The sequence below is a fragment of the Xyrauchen texanus genome, chromosome 30 (genome assembly GCF_025860055.1).
Source record: "Xyrauchen texanus isolate HMW12.3.18 chromosome 30, RBS_HiC_50CHRs, whole genome shotgun sequence".
In the NCBI taxonomy this organism is placed as follows: domain Eukaryota; kingdom Metazoa; phylum Chordata; class Actinopteri; order Cypriniformes; family Catostomidae; genus Xyrauchen; species Xyrauchen texanus.
Genome location: NC_068305.1, coordinates 7,158,127 through 7,184,769, shown reverse-complemented (window position 1 = coordinate 7,184,769; position 26,643 = coordinate 7,158,127). Strand labels below are relative to the sequence as shown.

The 26,643-nt window shown below is 42.7% G+C and overlaps 1 protein-coding gene across 9 annotated transcripts in view; it reads right to left on the bottom strand.

Annotated features, from left to right (window-relative positions):
* The window catches only part of LOC127624015 (cholesterol 24-hydroxylase-like), a 126,563-nt gene that overhangs the window by 77,076 nt on the left and 22,844 nt on the right, over positions 1-26,643 (bottom strand). For 2 of the 9 annotated variants that reach the window (XM_052098610.1, XM_052098609.1), the window contains exons 11-14: positions 26,549-26,633; positions 26,364-26,474; positions 25,686-25,774; positions 25,455-25,521 (exon numbers count right to left, since the gene is read on the bottom strand). The exons of 1 other annotated variant lie outside the window; for it this stretch is intronic. In XM_052098610.1, coding sequence (XP_051954570.1) covers positions 25,455-25,521; positions 25,686-25,774; positions 26,364-26,474; positions 26,549-26,633 — 352 coding nt within the window. 6 more of the 9 variants (XM_052098616.1, XM_052098615.1, XM_052098607.1 and 3 more) reach the window with 5 other exon arrangements.

The following is a 26,643-nucleotide window of genomic DNA, read 5'->3' as shown; positions in this document are numbered from 1 at the left end:
TTTTAACTCTGAAAGGATGAGTTTTTAACGAGTTTTATTTGCAGAATGTTGTATTCTATAAGTGAAAGTCAAATTTCATGACTGTCTAGTTATATTTTAAAAATGGTGTAACAGAACGTATGTTTGTTGCATTTTTTTTTTATGTCTTTAGTAACAACCACCGACTTTTATTTCTATCTATAAATAATATTATATTTGTGAGATTTTTCATTTGGAATATTGGAATACATGTGTGCTCACTCACATAACTGTGATTTTATAGGCTAAATTTGCGACAGTATTCACAGGGCTCAATACCTGGACATATTAGGCCTAATGTTATTCCTTTTTTTTTTTATCTCGCTTTGCCCAGATTTTTTTTTTTTTTTTTTAGAAATGCAATTGCAATTTTGGCCACAAAAGACCTCCGTTGTCCACTTTAGTTCAGCCATTTAGAGTAAACCAAATCTGATGGTTTTCTGTCCCAACAGTACACATTCACCGCAATTCACTGAGGAAAGTTCAAAAGAAATTGTAGATAAAAATAACATGTTTTTAGGTTTATCTTTACTTAAAACCACCCCCATTATAGCAGGTTGAACGCATCTTGACAGCTGGGAATGTTACTGTCAGATACTGTTCCCCCTGTGTTCAATAAGAAAGAAAGTTCATACACTTTCAAAGCTCAAAGCGCAAAAATGGTTTTACAGCCGTTATTTTCTTGTTTCAAAGAAAGATGGCTGGCTTCGGCCAGTCGTGGATCTGAGACATTTAAATTTCGCCCTTATAAAGCGCCTATTCAAAATGATTACTCAGAAATGGAATCTTATTGCATGCAATATTTTTTTACATCTTATGCTATAGAACTGGCTCCTTTTGCTAGAAGTTTATACAGAATCATTAAAGAATGGAAAGCTTACGCCAACCATGAAGCAAGCCTGGATCAGTCTGATTCTTAAATAGGACAAAGGTCCAAGCGAGTGTTAGAGTTACCATCCAATTTCCCTGATCCAGCTAGACGTTAAAATATTGTCAGAAATGTTGGCTAACCGATTAAGTCAAGTTATGTCTCTTATACGTAGCCTATAGATCATGTGGGGTTTATTCGGGGTCGTAGCTCTTCTAATAACATTAGTCGTTTCATCAATATCATGTGGTCAGTGGCAAATGATCAGACTCCGATCGCTGCAATCTCACTTGATGATGAAAAGCGTTTGATATGGTAGAATGGGATAATCTTTTTAAGATTTTGGAAATGTACGGGTTTGGGAATACGTTTATTGGATGGATTAAGTTACTTTGTAGGCACCTGGCAGAGTTGCCCTCTTTCCCCATTATTGTTCTGCCTTGCCCAGTGGCCCAAATGGGGCATTAAGTAGCCTATTTGGATATTTTATTCCCAGCTAATTTGTGTGATTTAGTTAGAGTTAATTTTGACCCTTTAATAAAAAAGTTTTCGAGTGATGTGGGTATTGGGCTTCATTACATTTAGCATGATTGGGAAGGTTAATGTTATTAAAGCGAATTGTATTCCAAAATGTATCTACCTGCTACAGTTACTCCAGTTTTTGCTCAGATCGAACCAAAATGAAAAACATTTTGTATTTAGTCCCTGAAAGGATATATGGATATTTGGATGCAGCGTATGTGGTGAAGACACAAGCCACTTTTTTTTACATGCAATATTTCAATGGGGATGTAATTTATTACAGCTGACAGTTACATGAGACATACAATGTTTAAACATCAACGTTAACAAGATAAAACTGAAATGCATGTCTATAGGTGTAATAGGTAATAGGTGCTATAGGTTCTTTGTTTTAAAAAGTGGTGGAGACAGTTTGTGATGTCACAAAGTGGTGAAACTCATGAATATTAATTAGGTTATGTGCAGATATTGTCAAATAATCTTTTTCTGTTTTGATAAATTGTTATTATTAATGACTGTGATGAGGAGGAGGGTGGGGCCGGGCTGGGCCATGAGTGTGCACGGCCAACCCCCAATCAGGAAAATCAGCCGAGGAGAGGGATAAGGCCGAGATGGATGTGGCAGTTCGAGAGAGAGAGAGCCATACGCAGCTGCCGTGTGTGTGTTTTGTGTCTTTTTGACACAAATAGTTTTCATAAAAATATTACTTTGATGCTTCGTCTGGTTCCTGCCTCCTCCTTGCCCATTTTAAACCCTGTTACAATGACCAATTCAATTGCTCAAATAAAAATGTCACACAATTAATTTGAGAACTTGATCCATGCATTTAACACTGTCAGTATTGGGATTGTAACGTTAGTAGGTGGAGGCAGACGAAGGCAGACGAGGGGTGAGGATCTAAATGTGGTTTAATTGAAAATAATAGGACAAACAAGACTGGAACAAATAAAACATCCACGATGGGAAAAATAAAACAAAAACACGAAAGACATCCAAGGAATACAAAGACAGGATTAACATCAATGGAGCGCAAAGGTGACATTAACATAAATCTACGTTCAACATCTACAAACAACGATCGACAAGGAATGGAGAAACAGCAGGGTTTAAATACACAGGAGACATGATGATAACAAAACGACAATCAGGTGAGAACAATGACACAGGGCTGGCAGTGATGAGGGCCGGGAATTGTGGGAATTGTAGTTTTTGAGAGGTGACATGTGAAATACGGGGCAGACAACAGGGGATCGTGACAGGGATTTTGTTGGTCAGTGGATAAATACATAGATCAGCAATACATTAGACTGTATGACTTAGTGGTCGCATGGTTAAGTTTATAGCTTTAGTTTAAAGTAAAAAAAAATGTTTGTGATAAACATAATGATTGTATCTGTGTATTAGTGAATCAATTTACAGTATATCATGAGTTGGACACATTTGTTTGCAGTGCGCTTTGCGATTTCATAGGAAATGAGTGTGAGCTGTGGAATAGCGGAGCGAGAGAGCTAGTCCAAAAAAGTAGTGGGGACAAACTTGGCAAAGGCAAAAATTAGTAGGGACATTTCCCACCCATCTCACCTTTAAATGACCGTACCACTTTTTGCCTTTGCCAATTATGTCTATTTTGGAATAGATTTCGTCAGGTTACTATCTAATGCAGAAGAAACATCTGGTTTCCATTTCGTGCATTTGTGTTTTAATTAGTGGTGATCTGGCACTATAGTTTATTTTTATGTAAGTGCACATTGCGGCTGCTATCAGTGGCGTTAAGTGACAAGGTTAATGCACAGCTGGTGCAACCCTAACCGGTTTGTGATAAGCATGTGAGGGGACCTTTGTATATATATAATAAACCAAGCAAAATTGCAACTGAACTGCACCATTCATTTGTATGAAAAAGAACAGCTGGCATTTTGATAACAAGAAGTTTTTAGCGACTGAGTGTGGGGAGATGACGAAAGAGTTTTCTATTTAAAGGGATAGTTCACCCAAAAATTACAATTATTTTATAATTTACTTACTTTTTAGAGTCTCTAAAAATCAGCTAAAAGTCTGAATAAAATAAATCTACAAGACTCCAGTGGTTCAATCTATATCTTCAGAAGCGATATACTAGGTGTGTGTAAGAAACAGATCAATATTTATGTCCTCTTTAACTATAAATCTACACTTTAACTACCACTTCCACATTCCTCTTCTTTTGTTTTTTGGCAATTCACATTCGTCAAGCATATCACCACCTACTGGTCGGGGCTGGTCAAAGGTGGAGATTTATCCACCTTTTTCCTGATAGTAGAAGTGTTTCACGATTCGACTGTTTTCAATTTCCGGTCTCCAATTTTTCCACTCACAAGAGCATATATTCTTAGCATGTAATGTGATGTTTTTAGTATTAAATTAAATTGTCAAAAAATCAAACGTGGCTGAATAGTGCCGACAGTGTTTTTAATTGACAGTGCCTCAGTGTGTAGATGACATGCAATGATCCGAGGTTAGTTACGTTGATATCATTAACTACTTTGAATTGTTATTAAATTAATTTTCACTTCAAATAACACTTAAATTGTGTTTATGTCTCCGCTCAGTTGCTCATTTCGGTTAGTTTTACATCGCATCTCTAGACCAGAAACAGAAAACAGGCAATTAGGATCATCATGGCGTCGCCCAGTGGTTGCTCAGTAAATGCGGATAGTAAAAAATGACTTAAATATTGATCTGTTTCTCACCCACATCCATATGGATTTAACCACTGGAGTCGAATGGAATACTTTTATTTTGTGTAACTTTTAGATTTTTGTAGATTTAAAGTTATGGCCAACATTTACTTGCATTGTATGAACCTACAGAGCTGAGATATTCTTCTAAATATCTTCATTTGTGTTCTGCAGAACAAAGGAAGTCATACTGGGATAGCATGAGGTGATTAAATGATGAGAGAAATTAAATTTTTGGGTGAACTAACCCTTTTAGGTAAATTATCTGTGGAAGGTGCGAATGACATGTGAATGGGTGATTTCTGTCGAAGCATTTTAGACAAACTTATAATAAGATCGGTGTGGGAAATGATGCTCTGTCTCTTTAAGAGGGCAGTTCCCGCTTTCTGTCTCTCATCACTGTACCTGCTCAAATCCGCTCTGAGTCTGATCATTTCACAGCAGAACCTGAGAGCCCGTGCGTTCACACGAGTGAAGAGTCACAGCATAATCGGATATTTCGAGGTTCAGCATGAACGGATGCGTGATTTTGAATGCCTATGATATTTGTTGCTGTTATTTCTTGAAACATTGCTCTTGAAACCTGCACGATCACGCGTGTCTAAAGGATTTTATTTCCTGCAGAAATTCGGCGCTTTAATTAAAACGATGCTCATGGATTTACAAATCGCGGATATTTTCGGATTTGAATGCCTGCTTTATTGCGAAGTTTTGGGCAAGTGAAGCGTTATTAAATGCATCTGGAATACAAATAAGTTGATGCACATTCTTCGGGGGTTTTTTTTTTCAAAGGGATTCTTGTAGATCTTTACAAAATCGAATTCATGAATGCTATAGTTTAAATTGCGTTTTTACATTGCTTTGGAATGAAACACAATGCCATGTTAGATCTGGATCTGCATTGTGTTCTGTGCTGAACATTTTACCCTGAAACTGTACCTCTGGATGACTCATGATGGCCAAGCATTGTCCTAGTGATGACCTGGGTGAGATCCCTGACGAGGAACTGCTCAGATGGAGCAAAGAGGACTTGATCAAGAAACTGAGAAGAGTTGACGGTGAGAAGATGAACCTAATGCTTGAACATAGCAACATGATGAAGGATATCAACCGCAGACTGCAGGTGCACCTCCACGAAATCCGTAATCTAAAGGAGATAAACCAGAAACTGCAGGATGACATCCAGGAGCTCAGGGAGCTCTGCTGCTTTCTGGACGATGATCGGCAAAAGGTAAAAAGTTGTCATGGGATTGGCAGAGATTTTGCGGCGAGTGCTGTGTGGAAGGAGGTGAGCACCTATCAGCAGAAACTCAAGGAACTGGAGGTCAGCCAGGAGAGCATTCTGCGGGAAAACACAGAGTTGAAGGAGATCGTTCTCATGTTGGATGAAGATAGGAATGGAGCTGGATCTAGGAGTTCCATTGACAGCCAGTCCAGCCTGAGCAACCTCAGTGGAGGCTCTGGGACTATTAGAGATGTTGGGGATGGGAGCAGTACCTGTAAAGTGCTGGCAGCCCAGACCACCATCATAACCATATACACAAAGCTGTAGAGACTAAGATAGGCTCCATAAGCATCACCACAGGAGTATTCCTAATGGACTCAATGGTGAGTATAGCCCACTATCTTTGCTGGTGTCATTATTGACCCCATGAAATCAAAGTTGTTTTGTGGCTTTTAGTCCACATGCATTGTGAAAATCCCACAGAGCCACAGTTATTATACTTTCAGGGGAAAATAACCAAAACATTATTTACTTGTTGCTGTTTTTACATATTACACCGGGATGGGAGAAAGTATGTAGGTATACACATTTAAAATGTACAGTTCCCCTTCTGTCGCTCTCTCCACGTTGTGTCAGAGAAGCGACACTAGGGGTCTCTCTTGAGCGCCGATCTTCACCTCTGAACTATGAAAAAAGGCCAATGAGAGTTGGCAACCAGTATTTGCATGTCCCGCCCCCGGACATACGGGTATTTAAGTGGCGCAAATACGGGAGTTCATTCAGAAAATTTCTTCGGAGCCGATGGTCGTGTCTGCAACTGCTGCATATTACACACCGAGTTCCTGTCATCCCTCTGCTGCATAACTGTTGGATTCCACGGCGCACAACAGCGGCTTTCTCCTGTTTGCACGGCTGTGCATTCCTGCGCCTGGGCGCATCGACAGTGCAGATTTAAAAACTCTCACGAGTTTTTTTCCTAAAAGAGTGATTTTATTTAAAAGAGTAATTTCCTCTAAAAGAGCAAAACACAGCGGCGTTGAACATCCTTTTAAGGACGCGTCTTTATAAAGATGCCCTTCCGCCCCTGTGTTGTTTCTGGATGCGGTAGAGTGCTCTCCGCTTCCGACGGCCACAGGCGCTGTCTCGTGTGTCTGGGTAGCGATCACACAGAGGCTGCGTTTGTGGATGGTTCATGTTCTCACTGCGAGAACATGACCATGACAACGTTGCGGTCGCGGCTTGCTTACAACCGTGAGCAAGCCACTCCAGCCGCCCCCCGCATTGCTCCTTCTTCCCACGGGATTGAGGATGATGCGGCTGGCGATGGAGGCGATTTGGGGATGGCTGCGGGTGCAGCTCCACCGGGTACGCCCCCTCAGACCACCCGCACCCCAGCACGCTCGTTGATTCCCGTCCGTGCTCGAGGCGGCGGCGACTCGCCTCAAAGCCAGTCAGCCGACCCTCTTGCGATGGAAGCCGATGAGCTCGCCGCGACATCGGAGGGCGCGGCATCTGATGCAGAGGACTCCCCTGGGCTGCCGCCTTCGGGCTTGCACGCCCAGGCTGAGGCTGACGCACAGATGTCCGACATGCTTTCCCGGGCAGCCAACAGCGTGGGCTTGGATTGGAACCCTCCATCCTCCCCACAGCCATCACGGCTGGATGACTGGTTCCTGGGGTCTGCGCGCCGCTCACAGCCTCGCCCCCCCCGGTTCCGTTTTTCCCGGAAGTGCATGACGAGCTGACGTCTTCGTGGAGAGCACCCCTCTCCACTCGTCACACCACCACAGACTCGTCCGCCCTCGCCACCCTCGACGGCGGAGCGCGCCACGGGTACACGGCAATTCCCCAGGTGGATAGGGCGGTTGCAATCCATCTATGCCCCGGTACCCCTACCACCTGGCGAGGTCGCCCCGTACTCCCTTCCCGGACCTGTAGAGCAACCTCCTCGCTGACAGCGAAGGCCTACAGCGCCACCGGACGCGCCGCTTCCGCCCTGCATGCCATGGCTCTCCTGCAGGTCCACCAAGCCAAGGCACTTTGCAACATGCACGGGGGTGGCCCTGATCCCGACACGCTGCAGGAACTGCGCTCAGCGACCGACCTCGTCCTGAGAGCGACGAAGGTCACAGCACAAGCGCTCGGGCGGGCGATGGCCACGCTAGTGGTCCAGGAACGTCAACTGTGGCTGAACATGGTCGAGATGCGTGAAGCCGACAAGACTTGCTTCCTCAACGCCCCTGTCTCCCAGTTCGGCCTCTTCGGCGACACCGTCGAGGACTTTGCCCAGCAGTTCTCCACGGTAAAGAAGTAGACGGAGGCCATCTCTCACATCATGCCTCGCCGCAAGCCTGCCGCCACGGCCCATGCCCCGTCTGCTCGCCGAGGTCGTCCTCCCGTGGCCAGAAGACAAGCTCCTGCTCCGCCTCAACCCGGGCCCAGCTCTCAGCCCCAGCGTCGAGCAAACCGCGGGAAGCGCACGCCCCCTGTCTCACGGACCCCCTCGAGGACCTGGAAGGCTCCCAGGCGCTCCTGAGACAACACGCCCAGAGTCCAAGAAGTTAGCTCCGGAGGTGGTAAGACCGCTCCGTCCCCCGGTGGAGAGCCGGGAGGAGAATCCTTTGTTTTTTCATTTGCCGCACCCCTTAACAGGGGCTGCGGTACCCAAATTCTCAATAAAAGAGCTATTTCCTTTGTCTCTGGGGCATATGGCCCGCAAATGCCGTTCTCATGGCACTCTGCTTTCAGGCCTCAACAGTCCCGGCTCCATGGACGCGGTGTCCCCGCCTTCAGCCCCACGACTGTTCCCCGGCCGGCCGGTTCAGACGAGTCCAGAGGACGCCACCATCAGACCTCCTCCTCAGTCACGAACCCGCCCCCTGCCGGGTGCGCGGAGCAAGGTAAGTGCTTTGAGTTTATTCTCAGCACCAGAGCCTCGGGACGCCACGTTGCCTCGCGACGCCACGTTACCTGTTCCGCACCGCTGCGAAGCCCCGCCGGGTACGTCCAAAAAACCCGTCCCTTTGGTGCCCCTAGCACGGAGTTTTGCCAGGTCTCCGCCCCCCTTCGTGAGCGTACATTTTTCCGCAGTACACGGCCAACATGCCCATTCCCTGCGTGAAGAAATCGCCTCCCTTCTATTAAAGGACGCGGTAGAGCCTGTCCCTCCAACCGAAACGAAGAAGGGTTTCTACAGCCCTTACTTTGTTGTACCCAAGAAAGGCGGCGGCTTACGACCGATCTTGGACCTGCTAGTTTTCAATCGGACCTTGTCCAAACTCCCGTTCAAAATGCTCACCCAGAAACAAATTCTATCTGGCGTCCGGCATCTAGATTGGTTCGCAGCGGTAGACCTGAAGGACGCGTACTTCCACGTCTCAATTTGCCCTCGACATCGACCCTTCCTACGGTTCGCGTTCGACGGTCAGGCGTATCAGTACAAAGTCCTCCCCTTCGGCCTGTCTCTGTCCTCTCGCGTCTTCACGAAAGTCGCAGAGGCAGCTCTTGCCCCGCTCCGAGTAGCCGGCATACGCATACTCAATTACCTCGACGACTGGCTCACTCTCGAGAGTTACTATGCGCACACAGAGACCAGGTGCTCAGGCACCTCAGCCGTTTGGGGCTTCAGGTCAACTGGGAAAAGAGCAAGCTCTCCCCGGTCCAGGGGCATCTCTTTTCTCTGTTTGGAGTTAGACTCAGTCTCAATGACAGCACGTCTCTCCAACGAGCGTGCTCAGTCAGTGCTGAAATGCCTCGCTTCCTTCAAGCCAACAGCTCCTGGGGCATATGGCATTCTCCGCGGCGGCCGCGCCGCTGGGGTTGATGCATATGAGACCACTTCAGCACTGGCTCCGGACTCGAGTCCCGAGACGAGCATGGCGCCGCGGCACGCACAACGTAAAAGTTACCTCTGCCTGCCTCCAGACCTTCAAACCCTGGACAGACCTTTGCTTGCTAAGGGCTGGAGTACCCTTGCAGCAGGTGTCCCGATGCGTTCTGGTCATGACCGACGCCTCCAAATTGGGTTGGGGCGCTGTGTGCAACGGGCGCGCAGCTGCAGGCCGGTGGAACCGAGGCCCGCTGCGCTGGCACATCAACTGCCTAGAGCTGCTGGCTGTTTTTCTGGCCCTGCAGAAGTTTCTTCCGTTAATTCGGCACAAACACGTCTTAGTCAGGACAGACAGCACCACGGTCGTAGCCTACATAAACCGCCAAGGCGGAGTACGCTCCCTCCACATGTCACAGCTCGCCCGTCGTCTCCTCCTATGGAGTCAGCAGCGACTGGAGTCACTGCGCGCCACTCACATCCCCGGCAACCTCAATGTGATGGCGGACGCGCTGTCAAGACAAAGCTTGCCCGGCGGAGAGTGGAGACTCCACCCCCAGTCAGTCCAGCTGATTTGGGACCGGTTCGGCAAGGCCCAGGTAGACCTGTTTGCCTCCCAAGAAACCTCCCACTGCCCGCTCTGGTATGCCCGGACAGAGGCTCCCCTCGGGGCAGATGCGCTGGCACACAGCTGGCCCACGGGGCTGCGCAAGTACGCATTTCCCCCAGTGAGCCTTCTTGCACAGGTGCTATGCAAGGTCAGGGAGGACGAGGAGCAAGTCACTCTGGTAGCCCCCTACTGGCCTACCCGGACTTGGTTTTCAGACCTCACACTCCTCACGACAGCCCCTCCCTGGCAAATTCCCCTGAGGAAGGACCTTCTTTCTCAGGGACTGGGCACGCTGTGGCACCCGCACCCAGACCTCTGGAACCTCCACGTCTGGCCCCTGGACGGGATGCGGAAGATCTAGCCGGTCTACCATCTGTCGTCGTAGATATAATCAATCAAGCCAGAGCCCCCTCTACCAGGCATCTTTACGCCCTAAAGTGGCGTCTGTTCGCGGACTGGTGTTCTTCCCGAGCCGAAGACCCGCAGAATTGCGCAGTTAGGTCAGTGCTCGTGTTTCTTCAGGAGAGGCTGGAGAGGAGGCTGTCCCCCTCCACCCTCAAGGTGTATGTCGCCGCTATCGCGGCCCACCACAACACGGTAGACGGAAAGTCTCTTGGTAAGCACGACTTAATCGTCAGGTTCCTAAAAGGTGCCCGGAGGATAGCTCCCTCCCGGCCTAACCTGTTCCCCTCCTGGGATCTCTCGGTCGTCCTTACGGGACTCCAGAGACCCCCCTTCGAGCCGCTTGACTCAGTTGGACTCAGGGCCCTCTCTCTCAAGACCGCCCTGCTGATCGCGCTCACTTCCATCAAGAGGGTTGGGGACCTGCATGCATTCTCTGTTAGCGACGCTTGCCTGGAGTTCGGTCTGGCAGACACGTTCGTGATCCTAATACCGCGACCGGGCTATGTGCCCAAGGTTCCTACCACACCCTTCAGGGATCAGGTAGTGAACCTGCAAGCGCTGCCCCGGGAGGAGGCAGTTCCAGCCCTTTCACTGCTGTGTCCAGTACGTGCCTTACGTATCTACCTGGACCGCACACAGAGCAGTAGACGCTCTGAGCAGCTCTTCGTCTGCTTTGGGGGACAGCAGAAAGGGAATGCTGTCTCCAAGCAGAGACTCGCCCACTGGGTTGTCGACGCCATTTCCCTGGCTTATCACACCCAGGCCGTGCCCCCCCCCCTTTGCGGGTCCGAGCCCACTCCACCAGGAGTGTTGCGTCCTCATGGGCACTGGCTAGGGGCACTGCCCTAGCAGACATTTGTAGAGCAGCGGGCTGGGCAACACCGAACACTTTCGCGAGATTCTACAATCTCCGAGTTGAGTCAGTATCGTCCCGTGTTCTCTCAGGTACCGAGCCCGTAGAACTCGGTGGCACGCCCACGATCTGACTGGGTGAATCGCTTGCATCCAGCGCCCTTCCCCCTAACCAGGGGAAACAGTGCGCCTTCATTCCCAGGAGATCTCAGGTTTGGGACACTGGTTGATTCCTCCCTAGCCCTCGTGGGTCGCAGTTCAGCGGAGGAACTCGCCGACCCAAGCCACTGCGGGTACCGCAAGCTACCCTGCACTGGTATAGGTGCTCCACAGGTAAGGCCTCCTTCGGACTACCCCTGTGTGTAACGCCACGGTTCTGTCCCCTCTGGCGAGTGGACTCCCATACTTCCCTTAGGCAGTCACGGCTGCCTCGGTTGCCGTGCTGTATGTTCCCCCCTCTATAGGCTGGATCCACCACCGCACCGACTTTTCCACATAGGCCCTAAGTCAGGCCTCTGATGGTTTTGCCACTTAAACTTGCCTCCCCTCTCGGGTAGGCGTGGCCTCCGCAGGGTCTTCTCCGCCCTGAATAAGGGCTAAGACCCCCTTCCCTCAATGCGTGTAAGGGCCCCGGCCTAAGTTGCTCTATGCGAGAAACATAGAGAGAAAAGAGGCCCGGCCAGGCTTGGCCCGTTCCCAGGTTGGCGGCCAGCACCTTGTTCCCTCCTCCAGGGTAACGATAAGGAATCCTGATGGCTTAAATGGGGCGTTGGGGAAGGGTACGTGCAGCCTGATACAGTTGGTCGTCCTGCATGTAAGAATACCTGCTCGCTCCTGCATCAGCAGTTCACGTACACGGCTCAGCGCGTGGCGCTTTTATAAGTGGACCCCTAGTGTCGCTTCTCTGACACAACGTGGAGAGAGCGACAGAAGGGGAACGTCTAGGTTACGTATGTAACCTCCGTTCCCCGATGGAGGGAACGAGATGTTGTGTCTCCCCTGCCACGTCGCTGAGCCGAGCCACTGTTGTGGCGGGACCATTTCCGGCTCCTCAGAAAAATCCTGAATGAACTCCCGTATTTGCGCCGCTTAAATACCCGTATGTCCGGGGGCGGGACATGCAAATACTGGTTGCCAACTCTCATTGGCCTTTTTTCATAGTTCAGAGGTGAATATCGGCGCTCAAGAGAGACCCCTAGTGTCGCTTCTCTGACACAACGTCTCGTTCCCTCCATCAGGGAACGGAGGTTACATACGTAACCTAGACGTTTTCTCTTCTTGGAAAAACAGACCATAATATTTTTGACTCATCTTGCACTCATGGGCATACCCAATTTTTGATCCATTGAAATGCTCTTTAGAATGGGAATGTCCCTCCCCCTAAATTATAAATACCACCTGCATCTGGCCAGAAAGTAGCAGATAGAAAATCTGTGTTTTTCAAATTTTGAATGATGAAGTAGAATTAAAAACAATGAAAACATTTTTAAAAACTATTGATTTAATGTTGTTTGATTAGAAAAAACATTTTATTGCAAAATATTTAGATATTTGCAAATATACACTGGCGGCCAAACGTTTGGAATAATGTACAGATTTTTCTGTTTTGAAGGACATTGGTACTTTAATTCACCAAAGTGACATTCAACTCATCACAAAGAGTCAGGACATTACTGATGTAAACAAACAGCACCATCACTATTAGAAAAAAGTCATTTTTGATCAAATCTAGACAGGCCCCATTTCCAGCAGCCATCACTCCAACACCTTATCCTTGAGTAATCATGCTAAATTGCTCTTGGAAATCAAGAGGTGACCCACCATCGTAAAAGGTAACCTGTATTTAATTTATCCTGGGTCGCATTTCCTTTTACCTTGCAAAGTATTGTTCATGGTTTTCAAGTATAAGGGCATGCATCAATTACATTATTTTTGTTGTTGACAAAAGCTACAGGAAGATTTCTTACCCCCTTTTAAAAAATATATTGCATTTTGTTTTTAAATGAGCCCATTATTATGGCTTTTGTTTCCTAATTTCAAAAATAATTCAAACAGAACGTAAATATAACACATGAGGAAAGGCTCCTCATTCCCATATAGTGTATATGAAAATACTAGCCTAAACACATTGAAACTTTAACCACAACTGCCACTGTTGAAATAAAAATGATGTGTAATAGATTCTACCTATAGATTTATTTAATATGAAGCTATAACTTTTTTGTAAAAATATATCAGTTACTTTTACTCATGTAGAATCATAAAACAATTTTGTAAAGGTGATGTGTAATGAAAAAAAAATGGTAGCTTATAGCAAAGTGTTGCACTTTTCCTCCTCGCTGTTTGGCATGTCAGGGATGCCTACTGTTTGGGAGGTTTGACTTCAGTTTCTCCATAACGCTTTATACTAGACAAGTCTCACCAGAAATGAAATTGATCTCATCAGTTTTGAGGTCTGTGGACCCCAATATCAAGAGAAGCACGATTGTTGTGCGAGTGCCAGAGAGCAGAGCAGATCATAAGCGTGAACTGGTTCCATTACACTCGCACAAAAGCTATGAATCGCACCTCGATTTATTTTGCAGTGCAGAATAGACTGACCAGTTGAGAAACTGAGCTAGTCTGTAAGGTGCAAGAGAAGTGCCCGACAAGACAGCCACATCTATGGCAAGTGCTACAGGAAGCGTGGGGGGAAATGTCTCCTGAGTATCTGGACAAACTTACAGCTAGAATGCCAAGGATCTGCAAAGCTGTCATTACTGCACGTGAAGGATTTTTTGTTGAGAACTCTTTGAAGTAGCTTAAGAAGTTTTTCAAATTGCAATAGCAATTTTTCATGTTTTTAATGTCCTGACTATAAATTGTGATCAGTTGAGTGCCACTTTGGTGAATAAACATACCAATTTCTTTCCATAAGACCAAAATCTGTACATTATTCCAAACTTTTGGCAACCAGTGTATAAGAAGACGGACTTAATTGCGTCATTCACAGTGCATACATTCGCACTTTGTTGGCCGCAGTTCTCTGATTGGTGGAGCGTTTGTCTTCAGGATAATGTAGTTTCTAAAAACAAATCGCAGGACTGATAGCTTCAACAGAGGCATATACCATTGATTAACAACTTGGGAGCTGAAGGTAGGTCTATCTTTACAGGTTTATAAGTTATCTTTAAAAATGTATTTACCAATGGACAAAATTAATTAATAGGGTTTTACATCTGGAACCCTACTTTTGCACTCTGTATCACTATAGGATATATATATATATATCTTTTTCAAACGGACAAGCCCATCTCAACTTTCTGTTTCGATAAGAAAATATGTAAATCCATTTCTTGAGGTCTTTAATAGTATTACATGTGCCTTTGCAATCAGCTGACTTAATCATGTTTGGAGGTTTATGAGCCACAGTCGATTACATTATTGAGCAGTGATTCTTGAGAAGAATAAAAAAAAAAAAATGAAAAGAGCTAATAAATCAATACTACGATTTTAAGTTAAATCATTTATTGATGCTTCAGTTTTTGAAAAGACTAAGTAATGGACTGAAAGTCTTTGTGATCCTAAAATTCAGTTGGATATAAGTTTGTCAGACACTGAGAAAGCAGGCTGACACATTATAATCAAAATACAAATATACAAAAAAGAAATATGCTGTTAATTGTGACCCAGATTTCACTGAAAAGTAATATGTATGCTATGGCAAAAACATCAACAGCTGTAGACTAAGACCGTCTGTGATTTCTAAAACCACATCAGCTAAAGTCCCGTTGAAAAACATTTTCTTGATTTGTAGCTCTCATACCAAATTGTCATCATGATAATTTGTCATAGTGATATAAATCCATTCTTTTGAGTAAATTGATGCATAAATTATCGTTGTCACAAAGTTGCAAAGGCAGGTATAGTTTGTTTGTGGCAGAAATGAAAGTTAATACACATTGATTGGTTGTGTTTATTGGACTAGCTGTGTTTTGTGATCCTGGGCATGAAAGAGGACTTGTATGCCTAGACTTCCAAAACCCTATGATCATCTGGAGATAAGAAATGATAGGAGCAAACTTTCAAAACAGCCTACATGAACTCTGGAATGTAGGCTATGCCAACCCGATAGGGAACTGTAATAGTAAGTGATCTCAAATGCAAGCATTACTGAAAGATGTAGCTAATTATACTAGTGGTAACTAATTACCTAAATCACCTCGGATCAATAAAACAACTGTAGAATGTGAGTTTGGCCGTGAGTAAAAGTGTTATGTTAATTGCTTTTACAGTAGATCATGGATTTTGGATTTGCTAATGGTCATTGTTTTCTCAGGCTGTGGAGGGCCTTACATCAAGCAGAGCAGAAATCAATGATTTCCTCTCAAGCCCTCAACACCCACATGAGCTAACTGTTTTAAAACTGTAATGAAATGGCTTGTTAAGCCTGACTTTATCTGCACTCTATGAAAGATGTAATTTCAGATAAATTTTAGTTTTGTGTGGTACACAGACTGTCTCTGACTCAGTCTTTCATTTTTTAATTTGTTGTTTCTAATGTGTTCAATTGTCAATGTTTAGAAAGCATATATAACTTTTAACAGTTACATTTAAATATATATGTTGTGAAATAGGCAGAGCCATATAGAGAGAGAGTTTCGACAACTCCATTGACTCCAATGGAACGTTTTTTTTACAGCAGTGGCGGCTCGTGGAGCCTCTCAATAGTTCCCGGAAGTAGCAGCAAACACATGCCGCGCCGTAGAGATGCAGCAGAACAAACCGTTTGCGACGCACTTTTAAAAGGTGAGATGTTTAAAGAATAATATTATCTTATTCTGTATATTATCAGTACATCTAAATAAAAATAACTTGTAAATTAAAACCTTATAGTTGAGTATTACTCATTAAATTAGGAGATAAGGGATGTTATCGGATAACTAACAGATTAGGCAAGGATTGGAGCTGGATAAAGTTAGTAACGAACACCCTATTAATTGTAAAATCTGTTCTCTTGATTCAGTTTCATCCATCGTTTAAAAAAAAAAAGTAATATCGTAATATATTATTACAATTTAATGTATTTTAAAATGTAATTTACTCCTGTGATGCCAAGCTGAATTTTCAGCCTCATTACTTTTGAACGGCAGTTTATATACGAGTATGCTTAAGTTGTTTTAAAGCTGTATATATTGTGTATATGAATAAGTATTGTAAGAATTATACATTAGATATATAATATTTATAATATATAAATAATTATATTACTATATATAGAATTGTAAGAATTGTAAACAATAATCTTCATTTCACTAAATAGTTAATAGTTCATTGACCCATTGTGCGGTACGAGCTGGAAATCACCTGTCACAAGCCTTTCTCTGTACTATCTGAAAAGTCATAAATATGACATTAGTTACCATGAGATTAGTGAAAACAATGAACATAAGGTAACATAAAAAGGCAACAGAAACCCTAGCCTGAAATAAGTTGAGGCAAATAACGGTAAGCGAACACTAATCCTCAAATATTAGCTGATTTGATCTTTAAAAAACAACATCGCTGTAACAACATACTCATGCTACATACATATGTCGGTGTGTTACATAAATATATAAAATAAATGCATTTATTGACTACTAATTACCAGAAATCGCAGTTCTGTCACTCTACTCTAACAATTTGGAATGCCCGCCAAAGCACTTCCTGGAACTATCTGAAGTCTACGTGAATCAAGTGACGATCAAGCATTTAGAACTTCCGTTGTCGCAACTCTCTCTATATATGGCTCTGGAAATAGGGTAAGATGGGGCAAAATGCCCCCCTTAAAAACAATGTTCTTACTTTTAAATTGTAACATACAGTATAAATAAACTTTGAGAATGTACAGGATGATGATGCATCATCCAGCATACAGTAGTAACAAGATAAATAAATAGAAACATTTGCCAGCACAAAATTAAAAATTCTGAAAAGGGCCATCTTACCTCAATACTGGGGCATTTTTTATTTTCCCCTAAAGTGGCTGTTCCATGCATTACTGTTTTGAAAAAAGAATCTCTAACCAGGAAAGAGAGGGAAGTTGATGGCCCAGAAGCCCGACAAAAAGACAAGTAAATCACAGTTTCGAGTTTGAGAAACAGACTCCTTACAGGTCCTAAACTAGCAGCTTCTATATGCCAAAGACCTGCATTTCTGCATCAGGATTCTTGGACAAACAGAACATACTAAGAATACATTTATTTAAATAGAAATAGTCATTTGTAACATTCTCAATGTCTCTAAATTGCCTCTAAATTACATAATGTGCATCGTGACTGAAACATTCCTATTTCAGGTTTATTCTCATTCATGTATGTCTAAGTATTTTGGCTGTTAAGTTAACATACTGTACAAAACTAATATAATGCAATATCACAGAGGAGAAACTGTATCCTCTATGATATTGCAGCAATTAACTTTAACATTCTTTTGTTTTAACATTCGATTGTGCATATTTCCACCTACTGGGCAGGGAGGAGGAACTTAAATCTTGATCTGTTTCTCACCCACACCTATAATAATGCTTTTGAAGATTATGGTAATGAGTCTGTGGGGGATAAAATGTGCCTAATATAAAGAAATAAAAATGTCACCATGCATAAATATTAATTCTCCTAAAATAGGCAAAATATTCTTTAAGCAAAATATAATAAATTTCTTTCTTTTGATTTTTGTTACATTCACCCATTTATATCCTGATAATCTCTTAATGGCTTGTCTGCAACAGATTGTGCATAGTACGTGGTGGTCTACTTTGTTCTTAAAGAGGCCTGACAATATCCCAGCTCGTCCAATCAATACAATACATTTTATTATGGTTAAGCTCCAGAGGTTAGTGTGTGTGTGTGTGTGTGTGTGTGTGTGTGTGTGTGTGTGTGCGTGTGTTCTAGATTTCATGTCATGTAATAAGTCTGTCGGGTTGAACGCACACATGTTGAGAATGTGCAGATTCCACAGGGGTTCCTCAGACACACACTTAAAGCTGCAGGAAGGTGATAAATGTGTGAAGTGGGACCTGTGCAGGGATTTGCTGGAGATATTGGCTGGCTGGTGTAAGGCAAACAGAGAGCTGATGAACTGTAAAGTTTCTGTGTGTGTGTGTGCGTTCCCTTGCTGTCTTTGCTCCTAAAGGGATCTCGTCAGTCAGTCGAGACGTTGGCCGTCCCAATGCACAGATGATGCTGCAGTAATCACCAGAGACAGACAGCTTCATATTTCATCTCAAAGCTCTGTCACAAGCTGTGCTGCAGCCTGCACAACTGCTCATCTTATAGTGTCAAGAGTTCAGGCCATCTCTCACACGTATAGAAGTGCAACATTGCTGGCAAATTTTAACTCTGGTTTCTGTGGTGAGACTTATTTTTAAATGATTAATTTTTTTTTATAGTAATTCAGATTATAAAATTACCTTCTGATCTTCATGCACTTGGTGGTGTGTCATTTTTTTGGTATTAAAATACTTTCTGTCCCAGCTTAAAATGTTGGGACATCTAAGTAAGACTTTTGTAAGTTGATGTCCCTGAAAAGTGTAAGCACAGTGGCTCTGTGGTGTTTTCAAAGCATTGCTCTATTTGTCTGAGCATCACAAGACGAAGTCCCGATCACCCTTTTGGGTTTATTTTGTAATAATGACTGATTTGACTGTACATGATCCCTTACTTTAACGTTATTTGGATAAAATTACTGCATACTGTGCAATTACTAACTATTGACAAGTGTTTCGAAAGGCTGCCTTACCTGCCTTAACGTTTCTGGTTTCTTAATGATTTTATTAACAATTATTTTATTACTTTTGAGGAAAATAATACATGCAATCAAAATTGGATTAACTGCACTTAGTAGCTGTTACAAAAGGAGATTATTTAATATTTGAACAGATTTTTTACATTTGAACAGATTCTTGAAAAAGGTGTAGACTTCTTAAATTAAGATATTTTATTCATTCTTTCATTTAAAAATAAATAAATAAAATACCACAAATTAAACACAAAACCGGTGTATCTTTATCAACACTTTGTCATATTACATTCTCAATAACCATCCAGTAATTACTCTGATTTATGTCTCATGAGCATTAAGTACACGTGACAGAAACAATTCAAGTTTAATTTCAGATTCCATGATTCAGTAATCAGTTCATTATGCGAATGCCGGCTTCTCAGAGCAGGGCAAGGGCTGCCTCTGCAACCTTCGTAAAGACGCGAGGAGACAGGGACATGCCGAAGGGAAGGACCTTGTACTGATACGCCTGGCTGTCAAACGCTAACCTGTGAAAGGGTCGATGTCGAGGCAGTATTGAGACATGGAAGTACGCGTCCTTCAGGTCTACCGCTGCGAACCAATCTAGATGCCGGACGCAAGTTAAAATATGTTTTTGCTGATTAGAGTCATTTGTTCATAAGAAAGCAATGTACTGTAGGTTTTGCAGTGTAAATTCAGAAGAATCACATCATAAGAGCCCCTAATTAGGAGGGGTAGCGCAGTGTGTTTTATGGGGAAGGTTCAAAAGAACTGGCTCAGATTAGTAATTCAAGAATCGGACTACACCGGTTGCACTATTTGTTTCTCCAATCTGCTGAGCACAGGAAACTCGAAGTATTTTAGGATGGTGTTCCAGTCGCAGTGGGTGGAAGAATACACGTTTGATAAACGCTTTGGAACTGAAAGTCATTCAGTTGCGTTGCTACACAGTCCGGTTAAAGCTAGAGTGTGCAATTTATACCAGAAGCATTTTTTGCTATTCTGGTTGAAAGTCTCTTTGCATCCTGACAGCAATCAATAAATCAAGTGGCACCTTTATCTGTGGCAGTCACTGGCCTGTAAAAGACCTGTCCAATAATTTCATTGGACAAAGCAACCAGCATTGTGGATAACCCCACACACCCCTCACACAAACTCTTCACCCTACTGCCATCTGGCAACAGGTACTGAAGCATTCGGGCCGCCGCGGCCAGACTGTGTAACAGCTTCTTCCCCCAAGCCATCAGACTCCTCAGTACTCAGGGACTGGACTGACACACACGCGTGTCCTGAGTTGCACTTTAATTATTGTCTCTTTATACCTGGCTGCTACCTCAATAACTGCTATGTGCATAGAACACTATCTTATAGTATGTTATGTTTACATTTGGCATTTTTACAAACTGTCATCTTTTTGCACTACTGTGTACTGGTCGGCGCTGCACTGTCTCTCACTGTTTCTATTGTCCTGTTCATTTTTTGTAATTTATTGTACTGTCCCTTGCTGTTTGCTCACGTTTGCACGTGCACTTTATATAGGTATGTTATTTAGTCTGTGTAGTCTCATGTGGTTCTGTGTTTGTCCTATGCTGTTTTATGTAGCACCATGGTCCTGGAGGAACGTTGTCTTATTTCACTGTGTACTGTACTAACTGTATATGGTTGAACGACAACATAAACCACTTGAATACAGAACAGCACTTTCAGAACTTTATTTACTACCCTAATTACGAAAAAGTATGGAAAATGCTAATAAAATATTGAGAGATTTGTAAATTCTATTCACCCTGTGCTATATTGAAAGCACAACATCAAAACATTATTTGACGTTTTACCTTTTGTGATATTATTTTTTTTTATTTCATAATAATAATAATAATAATAATAAAAGTTGGGACAGTGGAGTGTTTACTGTTGTAATAAATCACCATTTCTTGTATTAACTCTTAAGCTTTTGGGCAATGAAGACACACATATGTTAGGTTTAGCAAGCAGAATTTACCCCCATTAATCCATTATGCTGGTCTTCATCTGCTTAATTGTACGAGGCCTTCGGTGGCTTCTTTTGTGCATGATTATGCACCACACATTCTCAATGGGAGACACGTCAGGACTGCAGGCCGGTCAGTCTAGAACCCCAGCACTCTCTTCTTATGCAGCCATGCACTTGTAATCTGGGCATTATATGGTTTGGCGTTGTCTTTTTGGAAAATGCAGGGATATTGCTGGAAAAGACAGCATCTGGATGACAACATCTGTTGCTCCAAAATCTATACGTATCTTTCTGCATTAATAGTGCCCTCACAGATGTGCATATTACACAAGCCATGGGCACTGACACACCCCAAATCCATGACAGGCACTGGCTTTTGGACCTGATAACAGCTTGCTTGGATGGTCATTTTCCTCTTTGGACCAGAGAAAACAAAGGCTGTTTTTTTTTTTTATTATTTGAAATGTGGACTCGTCAGAATACAAAACCAGAGTTCTACTTTCAATCACAGACTGAGCCCAGAGAAGGTGGTGGTGCTTCTGGACAGTGTTGATGTATGACTACTGCTTTGCATAGTAAAGTCTTAACCTGCATCTCTGGATGCAGTGCCAAATGGTGTTTACTAAGGTTTACCGAAGTATGATATCCGTTACAGACTAATGACAATCCATCTGGCATGAGACACCAGGGAGGTAAATGGGACACATGATTCTGTTGCATCCTGCTTAACTTCTGAATGGATGTGGAAATCTGGATAACATTGGCTCATGGAGTTAATCTTGGCAGTAATATGGCAATTATCTGAGCCAACTTTATAACCAATGCTTGGGAATTTGGCTTATACTGACATTAACTATAAGCCTAATAGATTAAGTTTGACAATTTTGAAATGTTTGGTGTTGCACTTGCCATTTTTGATGAGATTGTTAAAGAAAAAAATCTGCATAATTTGAAATGTTCCAATATAGCAGAGTTCTTAAGTTTGGCATGTGTCTATCCTTAAAATATCCTAGACGTTTAAAGGGTGCGCCAATTTGCTGACAAGAATAGGAAGTGTAGCTCTATTAAAACTTGTTTTACCAGTGTGGAAGACTGATGAATCACAGCATGGCATTGTTACAGACAACTTCTTGTGCATGCTGTCAAGAGTGTGCAGAGAAAATGCAATCATTCCTCGCTCTTGTCTCATTCCGAAGTATTAAGACTTTCTTAAATTGGCTAGAATGTTCAAGCTGCTCTTTACCATACAGTGAAAGTGTGTGGTGACAGGGGCTCTAAAAAGGACAACAAATCATAAAAGAGTATATTAAATGGATAGAATAAAAAGTAGCCAAGCTCTTTGTAAAGGGATCAATGGAAAGGAGGAGGCGAGAACCGGCTTGACGATATAAATAATGGTTTAATGATAAACTTAAAAGACAACATAAACACTTGACGGACATGTCCGTTAACAATCTCTCTCCCGCACGATCCCCTGCAGTCGACCTTTATCCCTCACGGAGGCTTGATTAGCCTAATACGGGACCGGGTATGTAGGATCATGACCCGGCCCCGCCCTCCGCCCTGCCACACTCTTTTATTAATTTCATTCCTCTTAGACTTTCATCTGATGAGGCACTTCTAAATATTTTTTTTTCCCCCAGTTTGCTTTTTCCTGAGCTATATTCATCAGTTCCCTAATGAGACCATTTCTGTGAGTTAGACAAGACAGAGAGATCAACTGGGTATTGTCAAAGAAAACTTCTTTTTCCCACATTCCTCCGCAAACAATAGTGAGTTTTTTCTAAATCGGAATAAACTGAGAGGTGTGAGACTTAAGAGACACATTTTGCTGCAGTGAGTATGTTTACATCGGCAGTTATAATCAATATACCACAGGTTTTTGCATTGTCGAGGTGCGGTCTCCATCTCTTTTTCCAAGTTGACATGACACCGTGTGCAATTAAAATGGTAGAAGTTCTCTGGAAAGTATGTCAGCTGAGGAAATGACATAGACGTTTTCCTGTTGACCTTTGTGTCAGAGTAGCTCGTCGATTAATCAGCTACAACGCGACCCACACAACAACAACATGGACAACTTTACCGCCACATGCATGTCTTGGATTATTTACCTGTTAATTTTGGTGCAGATCAGATGTACATTATCCTTTGTTTTTATGGTGATGTCCAAAGGCAGAATATTACATATTAATATTAATGTATTGAGAGAAAAAAAAAAAAAGTGATATATATATATATATATAATATATATTACAGCCTCAAGTCTTTGTGTATGATTGGTGTGGTGGTGGTGTAGTGGTCTAACGCACATAACTGGTAATCAGAAGGTCACTGGTTCGATCCCCACAGCCACCACCATTGTGTCCTTGAGCAAGGCACTTAACTCCAGGTTGCTCTGGGGGGATTGTCCCTGTAATAAGTGCACTGTAAGTCGCTTTGGATAAAAGCGTCTGCCAAATGCATAAATGTAAATGTAAATGTAATTGTATGATCAACAAGTTTGGCACACCTATTTTTGGGCAGTTTCTCCCATTCTTCTTTGCAGGACCTTTCAAGCTCCATCAGGTTGGATGGGGAGCATCGGTGCACAGCCATTTTCAGATCTCTCCAGAGATGTTCAATCGAGTTCAAGTCTGGTCTCTGGCTGGGCCACTCAAGGACATTCACAGAGTTGTCCCGTAGCCACTCCTTTGTTATATTGGCTGTGTGCTTAGGGTTGTTGTCCTGTTGGAAGATGAACCTTCGCCCCAGTCTGAGGTCCAGAGTGCTCTGGAGCAGGTTTTCATCAAGGATGTTTCTGTACATGGATTCATCTTTCACTCGATCCTGACTAGTCTCACAGTTCCTGCTGCTGAAAAACATCCCCACAGTATGATGCTGCCAATACCACGCTTCACTGTAGGGATGGTATTAGCCAGGTGATGAGCGTTGCCTGTTTCCTCCAGACATGACGCTTGCCATACACTCCAAAGAGTTCAATCTGTGTTTCATCAGACCAGAGAATTTTGTTTCTCATGGTCTGAGAGTCTTTCAGGTGCCTTTTGGCAAACTCCTGGCAGGCTTTCATGTGCCTTTTACTGAGGAGTGGCTTCCGTCTGGCCACTCTACTATACAGGAGTGCTGCAGAGATGGTTGTTCTTCTGGAAGGTTCTCTCTCAGAGAACAGAGAAATGCTGGAGCTCTGTCAGTGACCATCGGGTTCTTAGTCACCTTCCTGACTAAGGTCCTTCTCCCCCGATCACTCAGTTTGGCTGGGCGGCCAGCTCTAGGAAGGTGGTTCCAAACTTCTTCCATTTACGGATGGAGGCCACTGTGCTCATTGGGATCTTCAATGCTCCAGAAATGTTTCTGTACCCTTCCCCAGATCTGTGCCTCGATTCAATCCCGTCTCGGAGGTCTACAGAAAATACCTTGGACTTCATGGCTTGATTTGTGCTCTGACATGCACTGTTAACTGTGGGACCTTATATAGACAGGTGTGTGCCTTACCAAATCATGTCCAATCAACTGAATTTACCACAGATGGACTCCAATCAAGTTGTAGAAACATCTCAAGGATAATCAGTGGAAACAGGATGCACCTGAGCTCAATTTTGAGTGTCATGGCAAAGGCTGTGAATACTTATGTATATGTGATTTATTTTGTTTTTTATTTTTAATACATTTGCAAAGATTTAAAACAAACTTCTTTCACGTTGTCATTATGGGGTATTGTTTGTATAATTTTGAGGAAAATAATGAATTTAGTCCATTAGGCTGTAACATAAAAAAATGTGGAAAAAAGTGAAGCGCTGTGAATACTTTCCGGATGCACTGTACATATATTTTGTATTTTAAATCCATAATCCCATTACGTGTATTCCGTTACTCCCCAACCCTGGGGACAGTAGGATTGTTTTTAAGTGTTTTACATGTTGTTTTTAATGCAAGGCTCTTCCTAACTAGGGTGGTTGGTCTGTCTGTCAATCTATCTTACACAAGAACAAAATTTGCATTATATTAATACAAAGTATAAATGTACAAACTTTTGACAACAGATTCCACATTTTAGAGTAATTATCATCATTTTTTAATAATACTATGAGAATTACAGTACATAGTAACCAAAAATGTCATAGAGTGCATTACTGTAAGCATAAGCCTTAAGATATTTATTATATATATATATATATATATATATATATATATATATATATATATATATATATATAGGTGGCCAATGCTTATGATAAAGAGATAAGACTTCAGACAAAAATATAAAAAACACAATAATCGAAAGAGTATTGGAGTATCGTAAACTAAATTGTTAAAACCTCTGTGTTCAGGTTTATATTTGAGGAATGAACATGAATTTGCTGGCAGACAGATCAGTACATATGAGTTGTAACACAGGATATTCAGATCCTGGGCCTAGAAGATGTCCTATCTAGAGTATTTGATGTTGCAGATCACTCCACTCTTGGGCCGCAGAGTTCCTGTGTCTATAATGTCGAATGACTGTCCAGGAACCAGACTGAAATCAAATCTCTGAAGCAGTTTGGCAAGCACAACTTTTGCCTCCATCTAAATGAAGAAACACAACGGACCGGTCATGAGACAGATATGTAAGTCTATAAATTCTGTAAAGGAGGTGCAAATGTAAATGTTTCATCACCTGAGAGAAGGCCTGTCCTAAACAGGATCGTGGTCCAAGTGAAAATGGATAGTAGCAGTAATAAGGCCTTTAAAAAAAATGTTGTCTATTTAAACTTTAAAAAATACAACTTTTCTAAATAAAACTGTCTGAAACACTTATATATAAAATGTCTCTAAATATAAATGTATTTATATATACTGTATATACATGTATAAATATATTTATAAAGTACTGTAAGTAAGGACTTACTTTGGGGCATTCACATCAAATCTCTCTGGATCAAATTTCAACGGATCTATGAAAAAGGTTTCCAGTCTTGAGGAGGTATAACTACTGAACTGTATGGGAATATGCAAAAAATGCAAAAAATATGCATTTCACAATTGTAAAGTTTAAGATAATTTTTTATAAGTTTTAAGAAATTGGTTATTTATAGTACTAACAACTGAGTGCTGTGACAACTGCATTCACATTAAATGAGTGTCGGTCACCAGTCGGTCTCTTCTCTCCATCATAGTAGCTCCAGCCAGCTATTAATAGTACATAATAATTGAATTCAATATATAATATTTAAGTCCTGCCTTACAGGTCAACGAGCCACCTTTCAATTACAGATATCATGTGTCAATCAACTCGAGAACTCACATGAACGTTAGCTGGCATCCATAAAAATAGTGGCAAATTTGCCAGAACTCTAACATTTTTGGAAGGAAAAATGTTGCTATGGTTATTACCATGTCAGTCACTATGGATTTGGGAGAGACATTTGTATTCTGTACACACAGAATGATAATTAATGGGATTTAGACCAACAAATAAATGTGGATGTCACACCCGAAATTTGTCGTGTGTCCTTAGTATTAGGAAAACACAAATCTTTACCTGAAATGCTTACAGCACTGAGGAACTTATGAGTAGAATACTTACAACAGCAATACATTTGCCTGGAATTTTCAGCCCATTAATAACCATGTCCTCAGGCAGCCAGCGAGATGTTCCTGGAGCAGTGGGGTACAGACGCAAAGTCTCCTTCAACACCTGCAACAAAATAAAGACAATGACCATTCAACACTCCTTATGACTGACCAGGATGTCTATGTCAAAGGACCAACCTGAGACAAGTAAGTGAGTTTTCCAAGGTCTTCATATAAAATGTCCCTTTTTGTCCCAAGGACCTCGTCCACTTCTGCTTTAGCACTGGGGATTG